The sequence below is a fragment of the Agelaius phoeniceus genome, chromosome 3 (genome assembly GCF_051311805.1).
Source record: "Agelaius phoeniceus isolate bAgePho1 chromosome 3, bAgePho1.hap1, whole genome shotgun sequence".
Taxonomy (NCBI): domain Eukaryota; kingdom Metazoa; phylum Chordata; class Aves; order Passeriformes; family Icteridae; genus Agelaius; species Agelaius phoeniceus.
Genome location: NC_135267.1, coordinates 110,928,462 through 110,941,933, shown reverse-complemented (window position 1 = coordinate 110,941,933; position 13,472 = coordinate 110,928,462). Strand labels below are relative to the sequence as shown.

Below are 13,472 nucleotides of genomic sequence, written 5' to 3'. Positions count from 1 at the left end.
CTAAAATATTTGTTTGGGCAACACTCACAAGCACTTCAACCTTAGTGAATAATCTAAGACAAGTTTTATTTAGAGACAGAGTGTTAAAGAGGTGAAACATGCAGACTTGGTGGTAAACACATGCTCAGACCCATGGAATGCCACAGGCATTCCTGGACAAGTGACCAACAAGTCAAGAGAGAGTCAGGAGTGGAAATCTGAGGTCAAACAGCAAGGAAAATGTGGCTGCCTTACCTCATGGCCTAGTTCCTGCTCACAGAAGGGTGAACCTGACAGAGGGCTGCCAGGATGACCAGGAACTAGAAACATCTGACATGAGGAGAGGCTGAGAGATCTGGGTCTGTTCTGCCTAAAAACAGGATTGGTTGTGGCATCCTTTTTCTTCATCAAATTGCCTGATGGAGGGAGATTCCATACTCTTCTCAGAGGTACACAATGGAAGGATGAGATGCTATGGACAAAAGTTTCATGAAAGGAAGGTTAGATATAGGAATTAGATCCTAAGCCCCCCAACTTTTTCACTATGAAGAGCCTCAAACTCTAGGAGAGGGTCCCAAAGAGGTTGTGAGATTTCCATCCTTGAAGTACTAAAAACTCAGCTGGATGTGGCCCAGCACAGGCAGCTCTAAGCTGGTCCTGCTTTGAGGGCTGGTTGGAGCAGAGATCTCCAGAGATTCCTTATATAATTTTTATTCCACAGTTTTAAGATACAGGCTAAGCCTCTCCACTTCTGATCTTGTGACACCTTCCCTCGGTTCTTCTCTGGCCTTTGGGGAATAGCCCTAAAGCTAGCTGAGTGTGATGTAGTACAAAAGACTGTCAAGACAGGACCCAAGTTTCTCTGGTGAGGGGTTCAAACTGGGAACACCTTGTTCAGCAGAGTTTCTTGTAGTTGGGTGTTTGTGTTCTTTGGACTTTCTCCACGGTGCATTTACCAGTGGCAGAGCAGCGACTGTCTCGGGCTGCTTTAAGGAATGTGTTCTGCAGTTTTGGGGTAGTGCATGCAGCAGGTGAAGCAGTCCAAGTCTCCCAAAGGTAGGTACAATCAAAGCAGTCACTGTTGTCTTCAGGGTGCAGTGTCCATACAGGAAAGTAGAACATACATGGAGAAATTGAAAAGACTGACAGAAACACAGTCCATTTCCTAAATACTGCAAGGAATTTGTAGAGGTGGAAGTACATGAGGGTTAGAAGGTTATCTACAGCATGACTCTATGGTAGCAGAGGGGCACCAGAGCACAAGAAATAAAGAAATAAAGAACTACCATTTTTCTTACAGCAACATCCTGCTGTCCAGCTCCATGTCATACATGATTGCTTAGTGCAACCTCATCTCAGAAGAACTTTTGATGTCTTGCAAGGGAAAAGTTATTGAGGAAAGAGGGTTTGCTGGAGACAGGGTTGCTGGTGATGCAGACTGCAGGGCACAGAAATCATATCTCTGGCCTATACAGGATGTGCTCTGCAGGGCTGGATTCAGCTCACCTTGACCACAAAGCAGAAGAGATGACACAAGCCAAGGGCTGGGAAGAGATCTGAAGATCTACACAGGTGCATATTTCACAATGCAAAGAAAAACAGCAATTTTCCATCTGCATAATGAAACACAGCATCTGGAAAATGGCATGAGGTAGAGCAGCAAAGGAACTGTTGGTGGGGTTGTGGAACTCTTTCCAACGGGGGGCTCAGCACAAGGCAAGCTGCTGGTCAGGACCCATTCCCACTGGGGAAGTGCATCCTGATTCCAGGAATGGCACTGTGGATGTATTTCTTGGGAAAAACAAACCCAGTCAACGTGCATCATCCAGTCCTAGGCTGTTGAACGAACTAATTTCCAAGAGATGCCTGAGGGATGAAGCCACGTGGGTCATTTCCTTTGCAAAGGGCAGTAAGTGCCTCTTACCAATCCAAGTTCCACGTCTGCCATCCTGATACAAAAGGTAGAGTGGGTCAGTGAAGGCCCAAACCAGGCTAATACAGAGCCATCTTCAGGGCCAGGCTTCAGCTGTAATGAAAGAAGAGAAGCAGCTTTGGATTCCAGAGGTATTGCCAAAACCAGCCTGTGTTTTAATTTATAAGATATAAAAAGAAATATTAACTGGATAACAACTTACCACCACGCAGAACAGCTTGGTGCTGCCCACCAACCTATTTGAAATGTCTCTGTTGTACAGGAGCATTAAAATAGTACATTTTTCAGCACCATTTTTAATTGTGCCATTGGACTGAAAAGCCACTGAGGGCTTTTTCTCCCCAGCAGAGACAAAAAGATCCATTCCCACGGCCAGGTGAATGTGGTAGCTGTGAGCAGCTCTGGAGCTCACATGGTTAAGTGGGTGCATATTTAGTTGTGTAGCCTAAATATCCTCCGGCGGTGTCGAATGCCACTGGAAAACACAGATGTTTGGAGCCCTGCTGTTCGTGGTCAGGACTTTTCAAGGGTAACATGTGATGCATTATTGACCAGTTGATTTTATGGAGAGGTTACACGTTTGCAAGCCCTAGCAGAAGTGTGCTGTAAATGATTTGGTTTAAAATCCATTCTGCAGAGTGGTGCTGATGGGATTTTCATTTGCAACTGATTGTTAATTAGGCCATGCTTGACAGGCATTTCCTATTTATTTTGGCCTTGTTTGGTCAAGTGTGTGCATGTGTGTGTGAGCTACTGTTTTTCTGTAGGATCATTTGCAATCATTTCACAGCCTGCTACTGCCACAGGCTGCTGCTGGAGAAACAGTGCCCCCAACCACCACCTGTCCTGTGTGCCCTTCACTTCTCCTGGTTGGACACCCCAGGGTCTGATAATGGCACTTTGTGTGCCAGCTTTCATGACTTGCTGATGATTGCAGTGGAAGCAGAAGCCTGTGGGAGACAGAATGAGGAGTTGCTACAGGGATGTGGGAGCAGAAGGGGGGATGGATGGTGCAGGGGCAATGGTGGATGCTAATGGAAAGTGATCAGGAAATTTATCTAGCCCAGAGGTGCCCCTTCAGTTCACTGGGCATAAAAGCAAGTTGCTAAGTGCTTTCAGTAAGGCAGGAGTGACTATGTAAATATATAAATACTGAAATAAATACATAAACACTGAAGAAGATTGGGAAATGTGAAAAAATCCTGGGGAATTGCTTGAAAATGGTTCTTTTAGGTCCAGGTTAAAGACTGCTGACAAAGGAACTTCTTTGCCATGTTTCGTTTCCTTCATTGATAAGTACCTGTGAACCTCCCTAAGGTTTGTATGAATCAAATGATGGAGTGATGACTGCTCAGGCATGTATTTATTTTGGAAGCATGAGATGGATTAGATGCTTTCCATGGATTCTTCCCGCTGCTGTTGGTCCTGATGTGTTCTGTGTCAATGCTGTTGTCTGAATGCTAACTCACCCTCTTCTTTTGTCACACTTGTCTTCCTGCAGGCATACCTGCTGAAGTCATTTGAAATAAATGGCCTGCCCAAGGCGGTCCCTTTAAGTTTGCCTTACCAAGACTTCAGAAAAGATATGTGCAACTACTGGGAAAAGCCTAAGTTATCCCAGCGGATAAAGAAAGTTGATTTTTCAAATATTGTCTTGACTGCTCCTTGCAAACCTCTGGAACCTTATCTGGAAATGAATGGAAAAGAGGAGGAGGAGGAGGAGGAGGAAGAAGAGGAGGAAGACTATGAGGAGGAGGAAGATGAGCAGGATGAGGGAGAGGAGGAGGAGGAGGGCAATGAGATTGACATGCACAGTGATTCCAGCAGTGACCTGAGTCAGAAGAGCACGGAGCGCAGCCAGGAGTGCGCACCGTCCACGCTCCTGGCTGATGACCAGAAGGGCTCCAAGGGTCGAGCATCCACTGCTGATGGGGACCTGGAGCTGGAGGAAGGCTCAAAAACATTAGTGCTGTTTTCACCAGGTGATCTGAAAAAGTCCCCAGTGGCTGCAGAGTTACCTCCAGAAGTCGATCTGGGCACTCTTGCTGCACTGACACCTCAGAGTGAGCGGCCGCAGCCCATGGGGAGCCAGCTGGATGTGTCTGAGCCAGGGACCCTGTCCTCAGTCCTTAAATCAGAACCAAAGCCTCCTGTGGCAGTGGCTACAGCCTCCTCCCCGTTCACCAAAGTGGAGCGCACGTTTGTTCACATCGCTGAGAAGACCCACCTAAACGTGATGTCTTCCAGCGGGCAGCTGATGCGGCACGAGGAGCACGGGCCCCCGGGGCAGTTCGAGGAGGTCATCGTCGAGGAGGAGCTGGAGGATAACCTGGTGCTGGTGGAGAATGGCAGCATTCATTCCGGGCTGGAAGGGGCAGAGACGGAGAGCTGCGCGCTGTCGGCCAATCACATGGAAACCACCTCAGAGACCGTGGGCGAGCAGCCGGCCCTTCCCAACGGCATGCCAAAGCTTCCCGAGGAAAAGCCAGAGCCCTCTGGCAAAGCGGCGCTCTCGCTGGATTTGGAAGAGCCTGCCAAGGTGGCTACAAGGGAGCCTGGCCTGGAGAAGGCAGCACCAGCGACAGAGCACCTGAAGCGAGCAGAGACCGTCCTCGAGACGCCGCAGCTGGGCCCCAGGAGGCCGCTGGGCTCCCGGTACAGGAGTCGGATACCCATTTTGTTCTCTGAGGAGGACACTGGCTCAGACCTTTCAACTTCACTCTCAGCCAAAGAAAGGCTTTATAAGAGGGCAAAGCAGCCCGACCTGGCTCGCCTGGTGATGGAGAAGAGACAGAGCCGCCTCCTGCGGCTGGCCTCAGGTGCCTCCTCCTCGGCCTCCTCCAGCGACGAGCGGCGGCGAGCCTCCGAAACCCTGTCAGCCACCGGCTCCGAGGAGGACACCCATGACTCTGATGACTCCATCCCCCGGAAGGGAGAGAGGAAGGCTGCGCTCCTGGGGAGAGAAGAGAGACCCATAAGCACAAGGAGCAGAATTCCTCGCCCCATCGTGCCGGTGAAAACGCCGCTGGAGAGCTCTGTGGCCGCTGCGGTGGCAGGGCTGGGCAGCTCCCCACAGGATGCAGCTGCTGCCTGCAGGTAAGACCAAAATGGTGAGAAATGCAAAGAGCTGTTGAGGAGACACAGCCAGGGCTTTGCTCACCTCCCATGACTTCATCCTTTACTCAGCTTGAATGCATAGTCCATCCTTGTTTCCTACGGTCATTTCAGCCCACAGGTGTGTGAAATACTCACCTCTCTGTCTTCTTTTTTTTGAAGCCTCTCTTCACTTGCCCTGGCTTTGAGACCTTTCCTTTTACAAGCCCTTTCACTTGGTCTGATAATAGCAGATGCCCCTAGTGTTGAGCTCTCCATTTGGCAGCACAGCCATGACTCTGCAGGGAGACCTGGCCTCCTGGCCCTACTGTTGTAATTAGAGCTGCAAGGGCAGTGAGGCTGCCAGCTGGGATTGCCTCAGTTGGTTTATCTTCCATCACAGTTACCATGAGAGGCCAACTGGTGCAATCCAACTCATGCCCACATTCCCAAATTGTATGTCCTGCCTTGGAAAAGGTTGCTGCATCCATTCTGCATGTTAAGAGAAGCCCCACATACCATGCCTGCGTGTTGACTCAGAGAATGCTGGAGCATCAAGGCAAACACTTAGCATTAACTAAACTGGGTTACAGGATGGTGTTCAAACTGGTGCCCCATCTTGTTCACAGCATAGGTTCTCCCACCCTGGTGCTGGAGACTCCTTGTAATTGCCTGGCAACATTCATGCCAATCCTGCCAGGAGCCCAAGAGTCCCTTGCAAAATTCCCCTTCATCCTCCCTCTTCTCTCTCTTTTCTTCTCTGCAGGCTTCAGACACAGAGACCAGCTGGCAGTGTCCCATCCGAGGGCCGAACAACACAGGTACAAAGTCGGCTTCCTTCGTCACCGAGCTCCACTTCTCTTCCTCCACGGAGCAGCTCGCAGAGGTCCAGTGGTGCATCCCCTCGGAGCCCCATCCTTCCTTCCAGGAACCCCAGTACTTCCCCCAGAAGCCAGCTGCTGCCTCGGAGGGAAAGTCCTTCTCCCTGCCGACAGCACAAACCAGGGACTGCTCCTCAGCGAGTTCCTCCTTCCCCCCGACCTCAGCCCTCAGCTCAGGCCCCGGGGCCTACAGGAGATTCCCTGCCATCTCCTGGCGTGGCCAAAAAACGACAAAGAGGAAAAACCCAGACTCAAAGTCCAGCAACCAAAGGAAAGCAGGTGTCCCTGGAAAGTAAGGCAGCTGCCAGATAATGACCTTCCTCTGCGAGCCCAGCAGACTGGGTCACTTCTGCATATAGTATACACTTGAGATGCTGCAGCACAGCCTTCCATGCTGGACCCACGAGTGTATAGCAGTAGCTGTACTTGAATGCTTCTCTCACTCTCACCCCACACTGCAATCAGCTCCCACGGGCCTGGCAGCCTCTGAGCCACGGAGCCTTTCCAAGGGAGACCCCCCCAGCCCGCAGCTCACGCTTGCTAACGCACAGCACCCAGCCTGCCCAGTGCCTGACCTGCCTCCCTCCCCAGGGATTCTCCTCCCCATTAGCAATACCAGTCCTCAACACCGACTCCAGCTGTGGAAGGAGGAGCAGAGGTGACAAGAGCAAGGCCTGCTAAAGAGGAAGGCTCCTGTCCTTCAGGCAGCTCCTTCCTTTCTCCTTGCTGGGAGAACACCAGCCTTGGTCTCTGCCATCTCCCTGAGTGTTGGCTCACCTCCCACCACCTGTGTTAGCAAGGGATTGCCACTAGCTCATTCAAGAAGGATGGATGCGTCCATGTTTGCTGAGATAAGAGAAGGGGTAAGGAGGGGAGGACTCTTCTCTCCTTTTCAGAGGTGCCTCTACAGGTGGGAACTGGGAGACAGGCAGGTCTTGCTGGATGCTCCCACCTGCTCCAGTATGTCCCACAGAGGAGGCTGTCTGGCATTGCTTCTAGACACTGCTGCTGTTTCAGCAGATGCCTGTGTGGTGGGTACTTAGGTGGAAGTAGAGATGTGTTGGCAGCTTGCTGGGAAATCAGGAGCTCTTGCTAATTAATGTAGAAGGGAGCGCACTGCAGCCACATCTGTCACAAATACCAAACTGTGATCTGTGGACATCACATCCCCCAGCAAGGGTGGTTCCTCTCAGCCTGGGCGTGGTTGGTGCCACAGACCTGCAGTGCACCAAACACAGCTCCATTGCGAGGATGTGAATAGTCACTGGATGCCTTTAGCCTGGGTGCCCCTTGCACCTGAATTCCTTGTGTTTTATTGTCATGCTCTTGGTGTTTGTGAATTTTGGCACTGTGGTTGAAAGTTCCCCTACACGGCAGGGTGGGAAATTATTATCCTGTAGTGTACCCAAAACCTGCTGCTTTGCAATGAGAGGTTTGCTGGCATGCCATGGCCATGTGCATTTCTATCTGAGGGGACAGTGGGTTGAGTGGCAGAGGTGGGGTTTGTGTCTTTTCCTTGGTGCTCACCTCTGCCATGCATTGAGGATGAACAATGTGAATGTAAAAGCAAGGGCTGTGCTCTTCAAGTAATATTATCTGAACATAAGCTAACACTCAGCTAGAGCTAAATCAACCAACTGTTTAGCCCCCAGACAATTAGGAAGGCTTGAAAGTGAAAGCAAGGAGGAGTGGTACCTGTCTGATCTTGATGAGATCTTGAAGCAGACAAAATTCTCCCCACACCTCACAGAAGAAAACACTCCAGACCCAAATTCTTTGTGCTTCACACCATTGTCATGCCTAAAAGAGGCACTGCATGAGACAGAACAAAAATACAGCTGCTCTGTACACCTATTCCTGCAGTTGCAACTACCTGCAAATTTACTATTTGCAGACAACAAAGCTTGACAGAGGAACCTGAACAGTAATGACCTTGATTCATTTGAACATGAATGCAAACAGTAACACACTGATGGCCATCAAGTTCAAGGAATCCTGAAGCTGCTCATACCTACAGGAGTCCTGGAAAGGAGTGTGAGAGCTGTGACAGGGTGTCAGGGAGAAACTCCTTGCACACCTGAACAGGGAAATGTGTAGGAACAGGAGACAGGAATTACCCCTTCATGTAACAGTCTCAGTGTTGCCAACACTAAGAATTCATTTCACCCAGCTCAGAGTGTTTTCCATTGATTTCCAAACATGCCCTCATCTTTGCAGAGCAGCACTGGGAACTCAGAGGGAGCTCAGGCTGTGGTCTGATGGACTGAGCTGATGTTGCCATCAAAAGCAACATCCCTCCAAGTTCCAGCTGTTTAGTTGCACAGTTCCACCACATTTACAGTGCAGCAGCTATTTGATAAATGGCTGGAAATGCTGATCCAGCATGACACAGACTGCTCTGATTTGCCAGTTTATTTTTCATCTGGTTCATTTCATCACTCTGGTTCACCATTTGGTCCCACAACAGAAGAAGGACGCACAGAGACTGTGACCACTTCTTCTGGTGGCACTAAAACTTTCTCTGAGTTTGAAGAGTGGGTCAGACTAGAACCTAAGTATGTGCTGCAGATTTAGAAACTAGAAAACAGAATAAACTCAAAGACAGATTCTTTCCAGAAATATAAATCATAATGGGACTCCTATTAATTTATTAAATCTATTAATTTTAGAGTGCTCAGATGATAAGACTTGGTTGTGAAGCTTTTACCAGTTGGTCCATCCATGTCTTAATGCACATGCCAAAAATGACATTGAAAGAGCTTTGAAAGAGGACTACAGGATTATTAACAGGGTTAGCAAACCTGCCTCATCATGGGAAGCCAATAAAGCACAATCAGTGTATTTATTTGTTCAGGAAAAAGTTTAAGGAACAGTTTTCTGTGGCCCAATGTCAGAAAGGAAGCTCCAGGGCAGACACAAGGCTGGGTTGGACAGGGCCCTGAGCATCCTGGTCTAGTGGAAGGTGTCCTTGCCCACAGCAAGGGGCTGAAACTGGATGATCTTTAAGGTCCCTTCCAACCCAAACCATTCTATGGTTCTGTGGTCTTCCTCTGGCACATGAAAGCAGGGAAGTCAGAGCAGCCAAGAACAGCAGATGAAGAAATCGGGCAGGCTCTTAATTGTGAAGCAACCATCCAGTGAAGTCTTTCACAGGACTAGGGGGACTTTCTTATTAAAAGGTTTCTGTGAAACTGAGCTGTCTTCTAAGAGGTCTATCTACCATGACCCAACCACAAGAAGCAGGCAGGATTCTGGTGGCACCAAGGTATCATCCCCCTCTGTGGTGCAGCAGATTCCTGGTCCCACCAGGATACATGCCAAAGCTGGTATAAACTGGAGAGCCACCTGGCAGGTCCCACAGGTTTCAGACAGCAAGGGAAAGATGGCCAGCACAGCTGGACATCAGGCACAGGTCTATGCTGAACTGAGCAGGAGTGGTAGATCTGAATGGCTCCAAACCCACTGGTTTATTATGCTTTTTTGCCCCTGAAATTTTTGCCTGAGACATTTTTTTTAATAATAATTTTTCTTTTGTTCTAATCTGGTTGCAAGGAAATTAAAAATATAAGTAAATAGATATTCCATGTTACAGAAATTAAAGAAAAGTTTACATTGAAAGGAACCCTTGGAAATCACCTTGTCCAATTTTCTATTGAAAATGAGATCCTGGATTAGATTATGTAGGGCTGTGTCAAGATGAGCCTTCAGTGTCTCCAGCAAGGAAGATTCCACCACTTCCATGATTTAGTGAATCAAAGAATGGTTGAGGCAAGATGGGACTTGTGGAGGTCATCAACAAAGCTGTTCACAGTGTTGTCTGACAGGGCTGGGCTGAAGGTGCATCTGGGTCCATGGAGATCTGAGACCAGCATGGGCCATCTCTCCTCGTGGTTGTGCTGCCAGACTCCCTGCTCCTGCACAGCCCTGCTTCCCAGCTGTCCCTGGCATGAAGGGCAGCAGGAAAGTGCGTGGTGTGCCCCAGGCCGTGTCCTCCTGGATGGGGGTGCTCCCATCTGGGGGAGCAACACACACAGAATTTCCTCTGGGCCCTCTCTTCTTCTGCTGCCCTGCAGGAAAGTTGGAAGGGCACCTGCCATAGCTGGAGCAAACAGAGGAGAACATGTCTGGGGACAAGAAGGGATGAGGCCTGTGATGTTGGGGAGAAGTTAGGTGGTTGAGGAATGCCAGAGGATCTAGTGTGGCATCACGGGACATGGTGGGCTGTCACATCCCAGAAAGGTGGGAGAGGCAAGGCCCTGTTGCTCTCTGCTGTGAGTCTTGTGCAAGCTCTGCCAAGCTCAAGGGCACAGGGGGATGCTCAAGCACTGCTGGGGTGTGTGGCTGTGTCCTTGCAGGTGATTTTGCCCATGTGTGTGTTTTGGGGAAACTCCTGGGACAGGCCACCACTGTTCCTTCCTCATGGGTAGGGAGAGACACATCTTGCTCATCTGTGTTGAGACCACAAAAGCCTCTGGGACTGCCCTGAGCCCTCATTTGCAGGGGCCTTGCCCAGCAGCTGAGAAGGAGCAGTGGCTGCTGTCTGGCCAGGAGCTGCCTGCAAAGAAGCACGGATACAGGGGGGATGTGCCACGTGGGGAATCTGAAAGGCAGCTCTCAGCACTAAACCAGTGTGGCAATGGATTGTATGAGCAGAGGGAGAAAAGGACAGATGGCACCAGACAGACTGATACTGTGGAGAGGCTCAAACACATGCATGGATGGAGCTGCTTAGCTGATTTGTCTGGTTGGCAGCACAGGCACTTCTGTTTGCCTTGGTGCAAAAGGTGTTTTGGTAGCAAATATCTCTGGGTCAGTTGTGCTTGGAATCAGTGAGAGGCAGGAGACTTTGCTTGCCCTTTTTTAAGTAAAGAATATTATAAAATATATATATATATAATTACAACAATATAAGTAGTGACCATTATATATAGTGACTAAAGGTTAAAAAGGATCCTGCTGCCTTCAGAGAAGTCTCATCTGTGACTTCAGATGTGTGCAGGGCTCACTGCTGTGTGCAGTGAAAGTGCATGGGGGAACAGGATACCACTCTACCAAAGAGCATGTCAGCTGTGAGGCTGCACCTGCCTGAGCACAAACCAGGGCTGAAACACGCCAGCCTGGGTGGCTGACAGCTGTCCTGCTTGCCACCAGACCTGCAGCAGCTGCTGGACTGACACACAGCTCTGTGGGCATGGAGCAGGATCTGGAGCATCACTGTTCACGTGGCTACTCCTGGCTAACACAAGCACTGAGAGTTTGGTGGTGAAACGTGTAGATCCAAAGCAGGTTGTGTTGGGGCAAGAGAATCTTTCACATTTCTCCTTTCCCACACAGAGGTGTATTCTCACTGTAGATCCTCTGTTAGAAGATGATCACTGATAGCCTGGGCAGCTCCAGTAGCATCCCAGTGGTCCCTCAGCACACTGCTTTTTTCTCTGTACAGTTTATTACAGCTATTCCACGTGCACTGACACCAATGCCCACCTAAGGCCTTGCCCCACACATCACTCACCTGCAGTTAAATTTATCCTGTGAACACAGTAAAAGTCCCATTGTGGACATAATGAGTTTGGTATCAAATGAGCTTCTTCTGGCTGAACTGAAACATGGCTGTGCTCCAGCAGAGCCAGGCTGGTTTGACAAAGTCCACGGGGACCACTGAGGGTTTGCAAACACCTTTGGTTCCATCTGTTTGCCAGCTACTCCCGCACCTCCCCATGAGCAGGAGAGCTTGGGCTGCTGTTCAGGCCCTTTCCTCATGTGGCATGTGCCTGTAACTGGGCTGCTGGGTGGGCTCAGTGTGTGCTGGCTCCCCAGGGCCTGTGCAGGTGCTGCATTCCAAGGGGCTGGGACTGTGCTGGCAGTGGCAGCAGAGCCAGCTGATGTTAAGACCTCCATGAGCATTGAGGTTGGTAGTTTTGCAAGGCCAGAGAATAGCTCTGCCTGCAGGCTGGGGTGAGCTGTGATCCCCAGGACAGCCAGAATCCCAGGAAATGACAGTGATTTGTACACCATCCCTCTCCTGTCACTTCATTCCTACTGTAGCTCCTCCAGCAAATCTTGCCTTCAAAGTAACTGTATGTTCCCTCCAGGTCAGTCCCTTTTTGCCTGGGGGGTTGAAGCCCTCCTGGATTCTGCAGAGCCTGAGGCAGACTTGGCCATCAGCCTGTGGAACCCATACAGGCCATACGCTGGGTCACAAGGAGGAACATTATCCCTTTTATTTCTGGAGCTGCAAATGGCTGGAAAGCAGGTTTAAAGTAAACACTGATGCCCTCTGTGCTGAAAGGAGGAAGGGAGCTACCAAAGCAAATCCAGAGCTGGGTTCCTTGTAGGGACCAAGATAATAATTTCTCCTGCTCTTAGCTCCTGAACCAGAGGGGCCTCAGGGGTGAGAGCTCTGCTTTGGTGAAGACCCTGCAGGACTGGTGCCAGCACGGTGCTCCTCAGTGGCTGCCCTGCCTCTGGCTTGGCCCTTGTTGCCCTGCCTGGAGCTCAGGGAGCTCTGGCACAGGTTCCCTGGAGGAGGCTGGGGCTGACGTTTCCTCGGGAGTGCACGGCACAGGCTCGGGACCATCCCTGCGGAGGGTGGGATGAGCTCTGCAGGACGTGGGGGTACCCCTGGCTGTGAAACCAGGACTGCTGTGCTATGGGACCTGCTGCTTCTTCTCCAGACAGGAATTGGAGCTGGGAACACAGATGATTTTATAGATCTCCTTTTACCACGATAGCATGTGACTCTACACTCAGACGTTGTACCTGGCGCACCGACGTTTTCCTTCGCCTCCGGCACACTCTGGAGACAGGACTTCTGCTCCTTCTGCCTGGAAATGTGACTGAATCCCAAGGCTAAATCTCTCTCTACATATCTTCTTTGCATTCTTTAGGAAAGCAGCTGGAGAATGTTTACACACTGCAAACAGAATGTAGGACTCCGACTGAGGAACCACAATCTGGTTCAACTGCATGGCAAATTTCTTGGCCATAAAATCTGGCATGCATCACAGAAGCCCTGTCTGTGTACAGACCCACCTGGCATTTGTCTTAATTTCAGATCACATCTTAAAAAAAAAATAAACAATTATGCCATTTCTTGTTCATATCAGACACAGTTGTCATTAGATTTGTTATTAAAAGGGGATTCTGGATCATGCCATTAAAAGCCTGTCTACCTTTTCATTGGTGTCTTCTCCCATTTATTGGTGTTGCAAGACATGTTCCTTCACCATGAACCTTGTTTACAACCACACTGCAGGCGGCAGGCTCAGCCATCCACTCCCAAAACAGCACTTGTCAGAGAGAAAAGCCTGCTTTTTTAACAACAATAAAACAAAAAAAATATGCTTTGCACAGTCAAGATGCCACAGTTAAGATGCCACATTTGGAAACATGTTGGGTCTGCACATTAATATGTGGGAAGCAGAGCAAAAGCAAACCAGTAACTTGGCATGGTTTGACTTTTAACACTATCTGACCATCTGATGTTTAAGCTGAGGACAGTTTTTACAACATTCCTTTTACCATGCTCAAATTACCTTATGCCTATGATGTGCAGACCACATCCAGGGGTGTGTGATGAGAGTTTA

At 49.6% G+C, this 13,472-nt stretch overlaps 1 protein-coding gene across 3 annotated transcripts in view; it reads left to right on the top strand.

The window, feature by feature from the left end:
- The window catches only part of TTBK1 (tau tubulin kinase 1), a 104,578-nt gene extending 91,513 nt beyond the window's left edge, over positions 1-13,065 (top strand). For all 3 annotated transcript variants that reach the window (XM_077176163.1, XM_054629595.2, XM_077176164.1), the window contains 2 exons: positions 3,414-5,008; positions 5,772-13,065. In XM_077176163.1, the coding sequence (XP_077032278.1) occupies positions 3,414-5,008; positions 5,772-6,198 (2,022 nt within the window). In that variant the 3' untranslated portion in view covers positions 6,199-13,065. The remainder of the gene's footprint in view (positions 1-3,413; positions 5,009-5,771) is intronic.
- Positions 13,066-13,472: the final 407 nt, after the last annotated feature.